Genomic DNA, 13,558 nt, shown 5'->3' on the forward strand with positions numbered 1-13,558 from the left:
ATCTGCCAATTACCAAAGTTGCAAAACTCAGATGCTGGCCCTCAGGAAAGCAAAGGGTATTTTGCACTGTGCTCTGCTGAAGGATGTGAGCTCACTCAGTCTGCATCTCAGGATGAATAAAAGGCTCTGCTATCATGACTGAGCTTCATCTAGAGATGCAGTGGCCTTGCGCTCAGTTAACCAGCTGAATCTGTGAGGCTTTATCCATTTATCACATTCAGAACCCATGCAAAGAAAGCTGCTGTCTGCTTGCAGCATGCAGTGTAAGCAAAATGCATTAAGATGCTGAAAACCAGATGATGCATACCACCCACAAATGAGTTCTGCCTAGGGAATGTGGAAGATGCAAGACCAGCTAGGAAGGTTTGCTTGCATCTGTCAAGACATTTCTTCCAATGGGATTTGTCTAGTAATTCCACATGGCTGTTTTCTGGAGGTACACTCTTGCAACTGACTGTCATCTTTACCAATTCTTGTGCTGCCCTTTGCAATACATAACATCATTAATGTCTGAGTAGAGACGACTCTCACTTTCTTCCACTTTCTCCCATGGGATGGAAAGCTCTTTATGAAACATGGTATGTTGCTAGGATTTGATTTTAGTTTTCATCTTGGTTCTGTAATTTTTCCCCCATAATGCAAGTGGTAATATTTGAAGATACATGTACCTGAAAACTAAATCATACTTTCTGAAAAGAGCTGGACTAGATGGTCTCCAGAGGTCTCTTCTAATACAAATTGTTCTATTTGTGTGATGGAAGTTTGTCCTTTTTTATGTCTTGAATCTAGCATTATAAATTTAAATTTAAATTTAATTGTTGTAGTAAAGTACCTCAATTCTGTTGAATGTTTTAGTCTTAGTTTGCTTTTTCCTTCCATACCTGGAATAAAATAAAGCAGGAAAACAATGTTCTTAGCTGATCGAAATAGCAAAATAAAACATATGGAATACTCTTTTTAACACTCTTTGCAAAAGAAAACCAGAATGCAAATAATTGATGTAATTTATTTCATTTTCTTTTATTCATGTACTGAGGCACTTTATCTTACAACAATAATGGGAAAATACAGTATAACCCTAGATTAAGTAGTAATTTTCAATTTTTATTGAGAATGTGCATTTATTTAATAAAACTTTCTGTAAAATGTAGGTTCTATTGTTTTTATACTCTCCTATAAAAGTAGAGATTTTACTTTAATCTCTAAAATTAAAAGTTCTTCATTTGCTTATATTAGGAGTAAATTTCACTCATTTTTTGTCAAAGCAGCCTATACAACATCAGCATTTCTCATCCTCCAAATTATTTTACAGCATAGATGGCAATTGATTTTATCTCTCTCCTGCTGAATGCACATTTTTAAAAAACAAAAGTTATTTAAAGAGTCACATAGCAGACAACTGTACGTGAGAGCTTTTGTTTTTTACAAGTACTTGAATCTGAGGAAATAAAGCATAGAAGTAATATCTGGCTTTCCAAAACTCATAAAGTGGGCTACAGTGCATATAAATAGAACTATCTCCTACATATTTTGGATAACAAAAGTGGTAAAATATAGATTGAACTAAGAGCAATGCTGGCAAATATTCATCCTCAAATGGCACTAGTAAATATATTAGAGTAAGAACTTGGCAAGATATTTCTGGGAGAGATGCATAGTTATTAAATTGCTGTCCCTTCTTTCCTCAGTTAACATCTTACTCCAAGAAAATTTACTTGACAAAAGTTGCAGTAGCTGTGAAATCAAGTTGTTAATCATTTTTCCTCTGTGATAAAACTAACAGTTTGGAAATTTCATGTGCATGCATGAAAGGTTCCTTCTTATTCACAATGAAGTTATTGAAAAATCTTAAATATTCTGAATGACATTAATCTTTCCTGTTGATGAGTACAAATCTACACATTACCTAAGTCAAAAAGGTTTAGGTGGTTTGTGAGTGGCCAGTAAGCCTGGTCCTGGTTCTCTTCCGTGTCCTGAGTTTCATTCTGCTGTATTTGTGTCTTTCTCTTTATTCTGACCCGAAATATTTTGTTAATATGCAGAGCTTGTTTTCAAATTATGGTGCCAAATTTGCTCTTACGTTATGCCCCTGTAGAGTTAAAACAGCTCCACTGCCTTCAGCTGAAATGCTCTGCTTTGACACTGCATGAGAGCAGAATTTGGCTGAAAGAATTGAATGGTCCTGCACTCCCCAGAACAGAGCAACTCATTATGTTGTGTGCATATCCTGGACGAGAGAAAAAGCAGCCCCACTGTTTTTCATCAGAAATGACAGAAAAAGTATCAAGCTCATTTTTTAAATCCACATAGCTGATGAACTGATAAAGTTAAAAAGTATAGCTTGACCATTTTATTACAGTTTCTCTTTTTTTGGGGTATCACTCATCAAATCAGGATTTTCTTCTTTTTTGACATCTATCAAAAGCAGGATTAAGGCATCCTCTGAAATTCTAAAATTCAAGCATAAGCACAAGTATTTTATATATTTTGCCTTCAAAGCATCAATGGAGGTCATTACACTTCTAAGTATCGCTCTGAAAAATACTTGCTAAAGTTTCAGTTTAGTAGCCCAGTTGCATCATCTGTAAAGTAACTATCTGATCATATAACTAATCTTGTGAACTTTATAATCCAGCTGACAACTACATAGTAACAATTCCATAATTCCGTCTCTCTCCTTTCTCTTCTTGAGCTCAACCTCCATGTGAAAGGAGGCATGTGTATATTCCAAGCACACTCAGTGAAAAAGCAAAGGCTGGCACACATGGGAGCATTGCTGCTGCATGGTTTCTGTTTTCACATACTTGCATTTGTTCTGTAGAGAAACTTCCCGTGGAAGCAAAGTTGCCGTGGTACAAACAAGCTCAAGAGCTGGAAGAAGGAGCAGTGGTGTCCGAAGAACCTTCGTAAGTCTTAAAAAAATTTTCACAGCAGGCACGTGTGAGATGAGGATCTGAAGCCTGTGCTGAACTGACATGGTCTCTTGAAATTATATTTGTTTCTTATTAGAGGATAAAGGCCAAATCTAGCTCCATGGAAATCAGAGGACTTAAGGCTGTGTCATATTTAGATGTGAAGAGGCAGAGTCTAAGAAGACAAATGCGCATTGAATTTGAACAAATACATTTATGTTTTATTTAAGTTCATTTACAGTGATATTACAATAAGATTCTGTCTGCCTGAATTAGTTTTACAATCCCCACTACCACTGTATCTCAGTGTTCAGCACCTTTATTTATTGTCACAATACTCCTGTGTAGTAACAGGTAAAATACAGGGCAGCCAATGAAGAAATCCTCCTCAGGAATAATGTAATATCAGTTAATGATGTGAATTAATTTTAACAGGAAATAAACTAGAACCCCAGAGCTCTGGTTTGTATGCTGTATTTCCACTTACCTTCTTTCATGGATTTTCCCCTCCTTGTTCTTCTAGACTCTTAACAGTCTTTTCCTAGCCACTTTTGCAAGAGTGATCTGTCAGTACCTTGTATCCCATTAGTATCTATCTCTTCTTCCTGCTGTGGATTCTTTTGGATAACAGATAGACCTATTTACATAGACTGAAAATCCCTTCCCCTTCTCCTTCCCCTTTTCCTACCCTTTCCCCTTCCCCTTCCCCTTCCCCACTCCCCTCTCGCTCTCCTTCTTCTCTCCCCCCCCACCTTCTTCCCTCCCCCTCCCCTTCTTCCCTCCCCTCCCCTGCTCTGCCCTCCCCTTCCCTTTTCTTTTTTCTTCTTTTCCTTTTCCTTTTCCTTTTCCTTTTCCTTTTCCTTTTCCTTTTCCTTTTCCTTTTCCTTTTCCTCTTCTTCTTCCTCTTCCTTTTTCTTTCTCCTTTTCCTTCTTCCTTTTTCCTTTTCCTTTGAATTAACACTTGGAGACATAAATTTAAAAATATATTGTTGGGAATTTTACCAAAAGGAGTTATGTTGGTATGTGATCATACTTAGAAAAATTTGCAGCAGTTTTGTACAGTGACAAAATGTAGGTATGTTTTGTATACAACGTTGGCAGTACTGTAGAAGAAGTATAGTAATATATGTATATACACAGCTAAATGTCTCTTTTGATGTTAGTGATAAGAGATTTGTACAGAATAAGCACAGCCTGCAAAGAAACATGAAGAGATTTTGGTTTATATCATCACAGACATTTTTTATAAAATACTCTAGAAAAGCTTGTGAGTATACTGTTTGTTGTACTAAAACAGGCCTTAAGGGCCTGAGAAGGAGCTTAAGATTCTTTAAATCTTCTAAGTTTTATGAGCTGCTATGACATCTATTTTCTTCACAATTTCACTGCTCTGCTGCAATAAAGACTCTGTTCTGCTAAGATCTCCTTATCTTTTTACCCTATTTCTCACAACAGTTCAGTGATACCAGTGGGATACTAATGCAGTGGAGCACTGTTCAGATTACGTTCATTCTGCCATGGGTCAACAATTTGTACATTTTTTTCTCCTTGCAAAACACAACTCTGGAAACATGACTAATCTTTGTTTAAGGCTGATGGGAAATCAATATGACAGTAAATTAAATTAAACTGTAAATTTTTATACTTGTTTATTAATAGCTAAAATAGAGGATGAAAAGTCAGGCTCTTTGTGTAAAATTTTCCAAAGCTCAGAGCTATCCATGCCTTTGTTTGATTTGGAACAATTTCTAGTGATAAAGCATGAGCCAGAAAGGCCAAATAAAAACTTAGATGGCTTGTACTGCCAACCAATCCGTGCAATCCCTGTAAATGCTAATAGTCGTATTCATATTCTGTCAGACAATCTAGTCTGTTGACAATGACCTTGAGTGGTGAACTTCCCCAGAAGATGTTTCAGTGCTTCACAATTAGTAGTGGTTTTCATTAATGTCTAAGTTTAAACACACATTCTTTTTAGATCCTGGTTGTTAGATTAAAAAAATATGTATAATGACATGAAAACAAAAGAGATGGAACATTCAGAACTCACACAATCAACAGTCAATTTCAATGCCAATTTTACAATACCACTTGTCTGCTTTAATCTGCTTTCAAATACACCAGTTAGTTGAAAAGTAAGACGTGTTAGATGATAATATGTCCTTTGGTCTCTCTTTCTGTAGCTGTAGAGATACAATGTAGTATCCTATGGCTCAATATGCTGACTGATATTGAGCTGTCATCCACTTATTTTGGCTAATGAATGGTCAGTCCGGAATGTAGTAGCACACTAATATAAAGGTCAGAACTAGTGAAAGATGTCAGATCAAATCCATCTGGTGTATGACAGTGTGAGATGTTGCCAGCTCTTTTGCTGACTGTCAATTTGAATAATTAGAACACGGCCATCCACTTCTTACTGTTTGTCTTCCTAAGAATCCCACTTATTTGGAGTGTGTTACTTAGCTGTAAATATTTTAAGAAAACACTCCAGGACGTGAGGAAAAAAAAAAAAATCTGTTTCTCCTTTGCTGAGGAGGCTTTCCCCTTCTCCTAACTCAATAGAGTGGAGCTGCCTGAGCAGGTGTGGGCATCGAGCTGAGGGAGGCAGGGCAGCCTTTCTCAGAGACCCCACTCCTTAGCTTGACAGGGAGAGAATGATATGGGGAGAGGAAAGGCAGATGGATGGGAAAGGGGGATGTGAAGCAGGAGGTATCCAGGGAAGTGATAAACCCAGTGCTGAGAAGGCAGTACTGTGTTCAGGAGAGTGTTTGCTTGAAGCTGAAGTACTTTAAGCTTCTTCAGAAAAATATGTCCCTATGATTTTCCAGTTTGCTCAGTAGCGATGTAACAGTGACTGATTTTCTGACTGTCCACAGGCAGATGTTAGTAAAAATTCTTTCTTCTACACTTCATCTAATGCCTTTCCTGAGCTTTCTTATGCCATCAAATCACTGCTCCCATTCTTCTCTAGAGACAGGGTCATTCTTTGAAGCCAGCAGATTGCTTTTTGAACCCCTGACACTGTTATCTTTTCTTCCTTATCATTCTTAGGGCAGAGAAAGCAGCTCCCACCTGTAAGAAACTCTGTTGTTCTTCTCAAAAATTTTTGTTTACTGGAAATTTAAAAGCCAAAACTGAAAATCTTGTGTATTTTGAAGTCTCATGTTTGTGAATCTTGTATTGCTGTCTTGTGATTTTAGTGACTTTGTATTGCGTATATATTTGCTAAGAAATTGCAAACGATGAATTATGAAGTTTTTATATATGAGCGTAAATTTAGTGGACTTTTTTCATTGTAAAATTCCACCTGTAATTTATGATCATTCTTTAATATGTACTGTTAGGACAGCAGACACCTCATTTTTACTCCATCTGCATCTAATGCCTTCCACTGTTTATTTCTTCAGGATTTCCAAAGGAAGCAAGCCTTACAATGTAATTTTGTCTGTATATGTCTGTCTGTCATTTGCCTTCCTCTTTCCTTAATAATGTCTGAATGTATTGCTATTAGCTGAATTGGACGGAGGTATAAATTTATCAAAAAGAACTTTACTCCTCTGTCACATTTGGTTAATACTCATCAGGAAATACAATGGTTGTATTTCTCACGTTTCACTGAATGATATGACTAGGTATAAAACTTGCACCTACTAGCTCCCCTGTTGAAGAAAAGGTTTCTAAAGGACTTACAATCCATTAGAGATACCAGAGAATCTATTTGGGCACTCAGCATTCCAATCCAAATCCATGTTAAATTGGTCCTTATTTGTTCTACTGCTCAAATAATTACTGACAACTAGTTCAGACACTTGATGTCCAGAGGGAGCAGTTAAGTTTGCGTTATCTAATCTGCAGCACCTCTAGACAGAGTCAATTAAGTATTATTTTTTGACAGAACTGCCAGGAAATACTCTAGACTGGTAAGAAAATATTGCAGTCTCCTCTAGCACAAAGATGCAAGGTGAGAAGTCCTTATGGCACTCTATGTATTGTTCCCTTATTACTGCCGTCTCTGAAGTGACTATTCAACAGTCGTTATCAAAGGGAGAAGTCAGAATATTTTTCTGCCTGACCTCTTGCACTGAAGCTGATTGCACCAGCACAGCATGACGGTGAAGTCAGAAAAAGCAGCAATCATGATTAAAAAAGCATGGGGTTTTCTATGAGTAATGAGATTGCTTTTATGGATAGTGGAGGGGTTGTTTAAAAGATTTCTTTCTCTAACTCTTGAAAAATGCTTTTGTATGTTAACACCATACCCGGCTTTTAACATATTGCCATAAATAACCATGGTGCTAGCCATAAAAAGAAGGGGATAAAAAGAGGCAAACAATAATATCTGGATGCCAGATGGCACCATCATAGTGATGAGGCCAGTTCAGAAAGAAACAAAAGGAAATTCCTGACATGCATCAGTGGGGGACAGAGCCCTCAGGGAAGTGGATTTGGTCAGAGAGGTCAATGTGGCAGAGTCACCCAATATCTCTTTTTTACTTTTCAGTAGATATTCATGTTTCCAAAGACATGTAAGCTATCTCATTCTGTTTTCCCCACAAAATGGTTTCTATAATTAGGTTTGTAGCAATTTCACAGGTCAAAATGTAATTTTGAAACTGCTTACAAGTGGTTTACCCTAGGAATTAGATATGTTACGATTACTGAATTGCTGAAACAGTAGTGGTGCTGCATTATTCTATATCAGTGTCGTGTGGGGAAGAAGGAAGTTCAGGGAACTCTTTCCACGATAAGATTTAATTGCATACAATGAAATTATCAATGCGGTCAATCACAGGAAAGAGCAGCAGTGTAGCAGCTAATATCACGTAATTTTTCTTTCTATTCATTAAAAAAATCCTTTAGAGACTTACCTCTGTGTAGGATTTATGTCTAATATCTGTAAGGGATAGAATCTTCCCGTAGGGAGAAAGACACTAGTGAATTTATGGAGAGCACCAACAGTACAGAATGATCTGACTTAATGCTGAAGGAGAAGATTGCATTTGAACTGAACTGAAGAGAAATGATGGGGGATAGACTGTAATTATTCAGATTGTAATCTAACCTATCCAGGAGGCTGTGATGTTATTAATCCTAGAGATGGAGCCTTCGGGGATTTTATTCACAGGTGATTGTGGCTCCTCACTTTCACTCCTCTGAGCAACAGCATCAGCAACTACACAGTTTCTGCGTGTAAGAAATCTGCAGTATTAAGTTGTTTCCCATAGGAAGGTGGATCCTCTTGGAGAAGAACAGACTCGTATTTCAGCTCAAGACAATAAGTCTGGAAGTCTGAGCTCCGTTTCCAGTTCTAGCAGAGAAAATTTCTATACCTTTAAACAAGCCACTGAGCACTGTTATCTCACCAGTTGTATTCTGGTTTTAGGAGTTTAAATAGATGGATGTCTGTGTCTTCAAATACCCAGTCTTACTGGTATTTACAGTTCTCAGTATGGATTTTAAAATGGATTTTAAATGGATTATATCAATCTCTATACTGTCTTTCATTTGTGTATATCTCAAACTCAAAACACTGTGATCAGTGAGGAAGGTCTCCCATTACTGAGCACTGAAGCTTTGTGTTTCAGTTCTTCTGGTTTCCCCAGTTACCTGTACGTTACCTTATGGAGAGGAATATACAGACTGGGAGGAGCAATTCTCGAAAGTAGCCCTGCAGAGAAGGACCTGGGGGTCCTGGTGGATCAAAATTTAACATGAGCCAGCAGTGTGCTCTTGCAGCTCAGAAAGCAAATGGTATCCTGGACTCCATCAGAAGAGGGGTGGCCAGCAGGGACACGGAGGTGATTGTTCCTCTCTGCTCTTGTGAGGCCCCATCTGGAGAACTGTGTCCAGGTCTGGAGCCCCCAGTACAAGAAAAATAGAGAGCTGTTGGAGAGGGTCCAGAGGAGAGCCACGAAGATGATCAGGGGGCTGGAGCACTTCCCCTATGAAGACAGGCTGAGAGAGCTGGGCTTGTTCAGCCTGGAGAAAAGAAGGCTTCAGGGTGACCTCATTGCAGCCTTTCAGTACCTAAAGCCTCAGCCAGAAGGGGAATCAATACTTTAAAAGGATAGATAATGGCAGATAAGGGGAAATGGTTTTAAGTTGAAGGAGGGAAGATTTAGGTTGGATATCAGGGGGAAGTTCTTTACAGAGAGAGTGGTGAGGTGCTGGAGCAGGTTGCCCAGAGAGGTTGTGGATGCCCTGTCCCTGGAGGTGTTCAAGGCCAGCCTGGATGGGGCCTTGGTAGTTACGGAGATTGGCGGCCCTGCGAATGGCAAGGGGGTTAGAGCTTGATGATCCTTGAGGTCCCTTCCAACCCAAGCCATTCTGTTATTCTATGATTCTATGAATATACATTTATTCTCGTCTCTGCCTCAGCCACTCTACAGAAGCTGGATTTTTAAATGCATTCCCTTTATATGTTTCAAAGAGAATTTTTTTTGGTAATTACTAAATAAATTGTAAACTAAGAAAAATAATTCTCAAGTGTAAATATGAATAATAATATTTACAAATGCAAATAGTTTTGCAGAAGTGAACTGGGAAAGTGGTATCTACACAATATTCATACATATATGATATTCTGTGGATAGCTGAAATAAATCTGTGTTTGTAGGTAAACTGTGCGTGTGCTTCCCAGCCTGAAGGCTGGACTCCAATGTCTTTCACAGTTTGACCAGTATGTTTGCATTTAGTGCTTTATGTACAAACACTCATATGTTAGTTTAACATACTAAAATTTACTTTAAAAGTATTTTCAGTGGCTGTAGTATACTACAAAAGCAGTGAAGCCAAACCTGTGCTCTGCCACATCTATGGGTTTTTGGTTTTTTTCCTCTTTTTCTCTGCTTTCAAATCTTTTGCTTCTACTAATTCCTCCTCTGCTTTAAAAGCCAGCAGTAATATTTGAATTAAATTATCTTTCCAAGTTCATTACTTAAAATATATAAATTGGGCCTAGAAATCTGAACAAAATACACTGTCCTGAAGATACTCAAGTGCTTTCATTGCAAGTTGCAGACAAGGTAAAATAAGATAATGTGTAGTATTTGTAGGTCAAGTCTCATTTTAAAAAGAATCCAGTCAGCTCTATTGTTGTTCTTGCTTCTCTTTTGTTTCCTTTCTCTTTTGTTCCTGTGTTTGTATGGGTGATATGTGTAAATCATGTGTAAATATTCTGAGTATGTAAAGTATCTCTGCCTTTCCAATCAAATAATTTTAATGCCTGGCAAACTATAATACCTTTTGGTTTGGAATACAACAGTTCTTCAACAAAGAAAATCTACAAAACAATCCAAAATGTTAAAAAATGCAAGGAATGCAGCTTTTGAAGAAAACATCTGCAGTGTCTTTTCTTGTAACCTGGTTAGGATTTTTGCATCTTCGTTCGTCAGGTCAAGAAGCTTTACATTTAAATTAATCAAACTAAGTTACAGCAGTAGTGTAGTCTTAGTCAAAACAGTATGTGTGGCCTACCTGAGCTGTTAAAAACTATAATCGTTTCAAAATTAAAAATAGCCATCTTTGAAACAAAACCTATCTTTACTTACCATTTGTAAGGTAAAATGTCCTAGAGCATGGAAATGGAATAAAAAGCATCATTAGTTTCTTGAAGGCTTTCATCCAGAAATAAATCTTACAGTCTTTGCAATAACATTATAAGGTTATAGTAATATACACAGTTTCCATTCTACTACTTCCTGTATGTAGTGCTAGCAGTGAATATCGGGGTTTTAAGGAGATGTTATGAATAACCACAAAAAGTGGGTAGCAAAATAGTGTCTGCCCTAGGAGACCAGGCTGCTGTAGTCAGGGATCCTGCTATATACATACTGAGAGGATACCACAGTTTTTGGTTTTTTACTCAGTAAAGTGAAGGTTCTCTTGTCAACTAGAGAAAAGCAGTAGATTTGGGGAAATAAAAGTGCATACAAAAATTTTAAAAACTTCTGATCACAAAACTAAATTTCCGTTTTATCCCTATCAGGCTGTGCATGGCATTGTCAAGGTAAGAAATGAGTTTCTGATAGCTCCAAGCAGGCCTACTCTCTAGAAAAAATGTCTGCATTGCCTTCTGCTCTGGATAAAATTGTCGAAGTTTGTTGTGGACTGCCTAAATTAAAACCAAAATGAGAGGAATACTCTCAGTGGCAGCTGAGATTTTGATCAAAAATACATCCTGTAAATTCTGATTTATTTAAAAAAGTTAGCTAATGCATATATTTAGGTGCTGAAGCACCTGGGTTCTTGTCAGGCGGTTGATCCTATTTGACCCTAATAAAGATTCTGTTCATTAGAATACCACTGATTTGAATGTAGAAAAGTGACCATGCAGAAAAATGTAGAAATTATGCCACTGTTGAGAAAAATAGCAGATACACACACAAAAAAATAAGAACCCACAGAATTTGGTCTATTGTGCTTAGTGTAAGATGGCTCTAAGTTGTTTTGGTTCAAGTATGTTTAGATATTAAGAAGCCAAAATCTGGGATAAGTAATGGTTCCTTATCAGAGAGATTACAGACAGAGAAGGGTTAGAAATGGAAATAAAATGTGCTTGGGACAGAAAAATAAAATAACATAAAATAAAATAAGTGAAGAAATGGAGGGCTTTTATCTCTTATGGCTTTGAATAATTAAGTCTGAAAACAGTTTCCACAGCATAGGAGCAATGGTTGAAATTACTTTCCATAGACTTCTATAAGAAGCCTAGGTAGTGTTTGTTTTTTTTTAATAACTTAAGTGCAGAGTCAAGTAAGGGAAAGAGGTTGAATCCTAAAAAAACAGTAGCTAGTAGGATCATGATGCACATCAGAAGTTTGCAGGATTAATTGCAATGAGAGTTTTTAGGATGAACATAGGGTATATGTTTTCTTCTGTGGATATAAAATACTCCAAAATTTACTGAGAATCTTTCTACTGTTACTACTGAGTTGTTACCGACTCAAGTCATATGCCATCACTTTTACATGTATTTCATAATAGCACCATGATAAGGTGAAGTGACTTCATTGAATGGACTTTGTCTTGGACAGATCTATGCTACTTTTCCATGGCTGGCTGTGTCTGGACATTGTTCAACTTGCACTCACTCTTCTTCTCACAGGTTTATTCCTGAGGCTTGGTCCTCCTGTAGTGTCACCTGTGGAGTGGGCAGCCAGGTGCGGCTTGTGAAATGTCAAGTGCTTCTGTCTTTCTCTCAGTCTGTGGCTGACTTGCCCATTGATGAATGTGAAGGTCCCAAACCCGTGTCTCAGAGAGCCTGTTACAGTGGTCCTTGCAATGGAGAAGCAGCCGAATATACCCCTGAAGAAACGGATCTGCTGTATGGTAGATTGCAGGAATTCGATGAGCTCTATGACTGGGAATATGAGGGCTTCACTGAGTGTTCAGAGTCTTGTGGAGGAGGTAAGTGCAATGTTTTGGTGCTGTGTGTGCTTTCCCTCTTCAAGTGTGTTTTGTTGTGAACACTGATGGACTTGCTGCTTTGCTACATCTATATGGAAAGGCTTATATGAAAAATGTAAAACCCTCTTTGCACAACATATTTTTTACTCAGGACCTTCAGGCTCCCTTTTCAGATCAACACTTAGAACAGTTGGTGTACACATATCTCTGTTTTCCGGTATCATCTGGTCTCACAGAATGCGCTTACACAAAAACAGCTGAATGTTACAGTGGTCTCGTGATACAGACAGGAATCAAATGTCAGTTTTAGTTTTTATTTCTTGGCTTCTGCTTTGCAAGTATAAATATGTGGAAACAAATGGTACTACCATAGCAGATGCATTTGATTATTGATATTTTAAGGGCTCAGCTGGTTCCCGAACTCTTGTCATTAAGTGCCACTAGTTCTGATTCCCCTGCTAAAGAAAACATATGGTAAAAAAGTACTAATGGTGTGATTGCCTGAAGCTAGCAGCTTGGCACTTGGAGTTTCTCAAAATTAATTAAGGTTGCAGGTTCTACATATTATGAAATACTAATACGCAGTTCCCTGATACTCTTTTTTAATAATTGTTTTTTCTAGCTAGTTCTGAAAAATGTGTTTTCTCCAGTATTTTTTTAAATTAAGCCCAGATTTCTACAACTGCTGAGTTTTTACATGAGAAGTTTCAGGCTATTTAAAAAAAAAAAGGTTTACTGTAGATAAATACAGAATACATATTATAAAACTGGAAGCCACTTATTCATGAATGCTTAACAGATAGATCTGTAATCACTTACAAACTTAAAGAGAACAACAAAAAAAAACGATGAATAGAAAATAATGCAAAAGGTTTCTGAGCTTACTTTTATCTTGCTGATGGTAGTCAGTGTTTAGAGCAGTTCTCAAAGAGCTGTTACACAATTATCCCAATTGCTTTGATTCCTACATAGAAAATAATAGATGTTAATCTTTGCTAAGTGATGATGAGCACTGACTATACAGTAGACTTGTCATGAATTGAGTATACTAGTGACACTAATGATTTGCCACATTTGCCTTGTGAATACTGAAAATTGAATAACTTCTAGTAATATTCTCTTGAATTTAAGTCATTTATATGAACACAGTGATTATGTGCATATTTTAAAACACATTTCACACAGGCTGAACTAACAGAGACATTTTCCTTTATAAACTCAATCTTTCAATTCTC

The 13,558-nt window shown here is 37.4% G+C and overlaps 1 protein-coding gene across 3 annotated transcripts in view; it reads left to right on the plus strand.

The window, feature by feature from the left end:
- The window catches only part of ADAMTSL1 (ADAMTS like 1), a 396,646-nt gene that overhangs the window by 307,863 nt on the left and 75,225 nt on the right, over positions 1 to 13,558 (plus strand). For all 3 annotated transcript variants that reach the window (XM_085213494.1, XM_085213493.1, XM_085213495.1), the window contains 2 exons: positions 2,822 to 2,906; positions 12,022 to 12,323. In XM_085213494.1, the coding sequence (XP_085069620.1) occupies positions 2,822 to 2,906; positions 12,022 to 12,323 (387 nt within the window). The remainder of the gene's footprint in view (positions 1 to 2,821; positions 2,907 to 12,021; positions 12,324 to 13,558) is intronic.

This window comes from Meleagris gallopavo, chromosome Z, assembly GCF_905368555.1.
Source record: "Meleagris gallopavo chromosome Z, MGAL_WU_HG_1.1, whole genome shotgun sequence".
In the NCBI taxonomy this organism is placed as follows: Eukaryota; Metazoa; Chordata; class Aves; order Galliformes; family Phasianidae; genus Meleagris; species Meleagris gallopavo.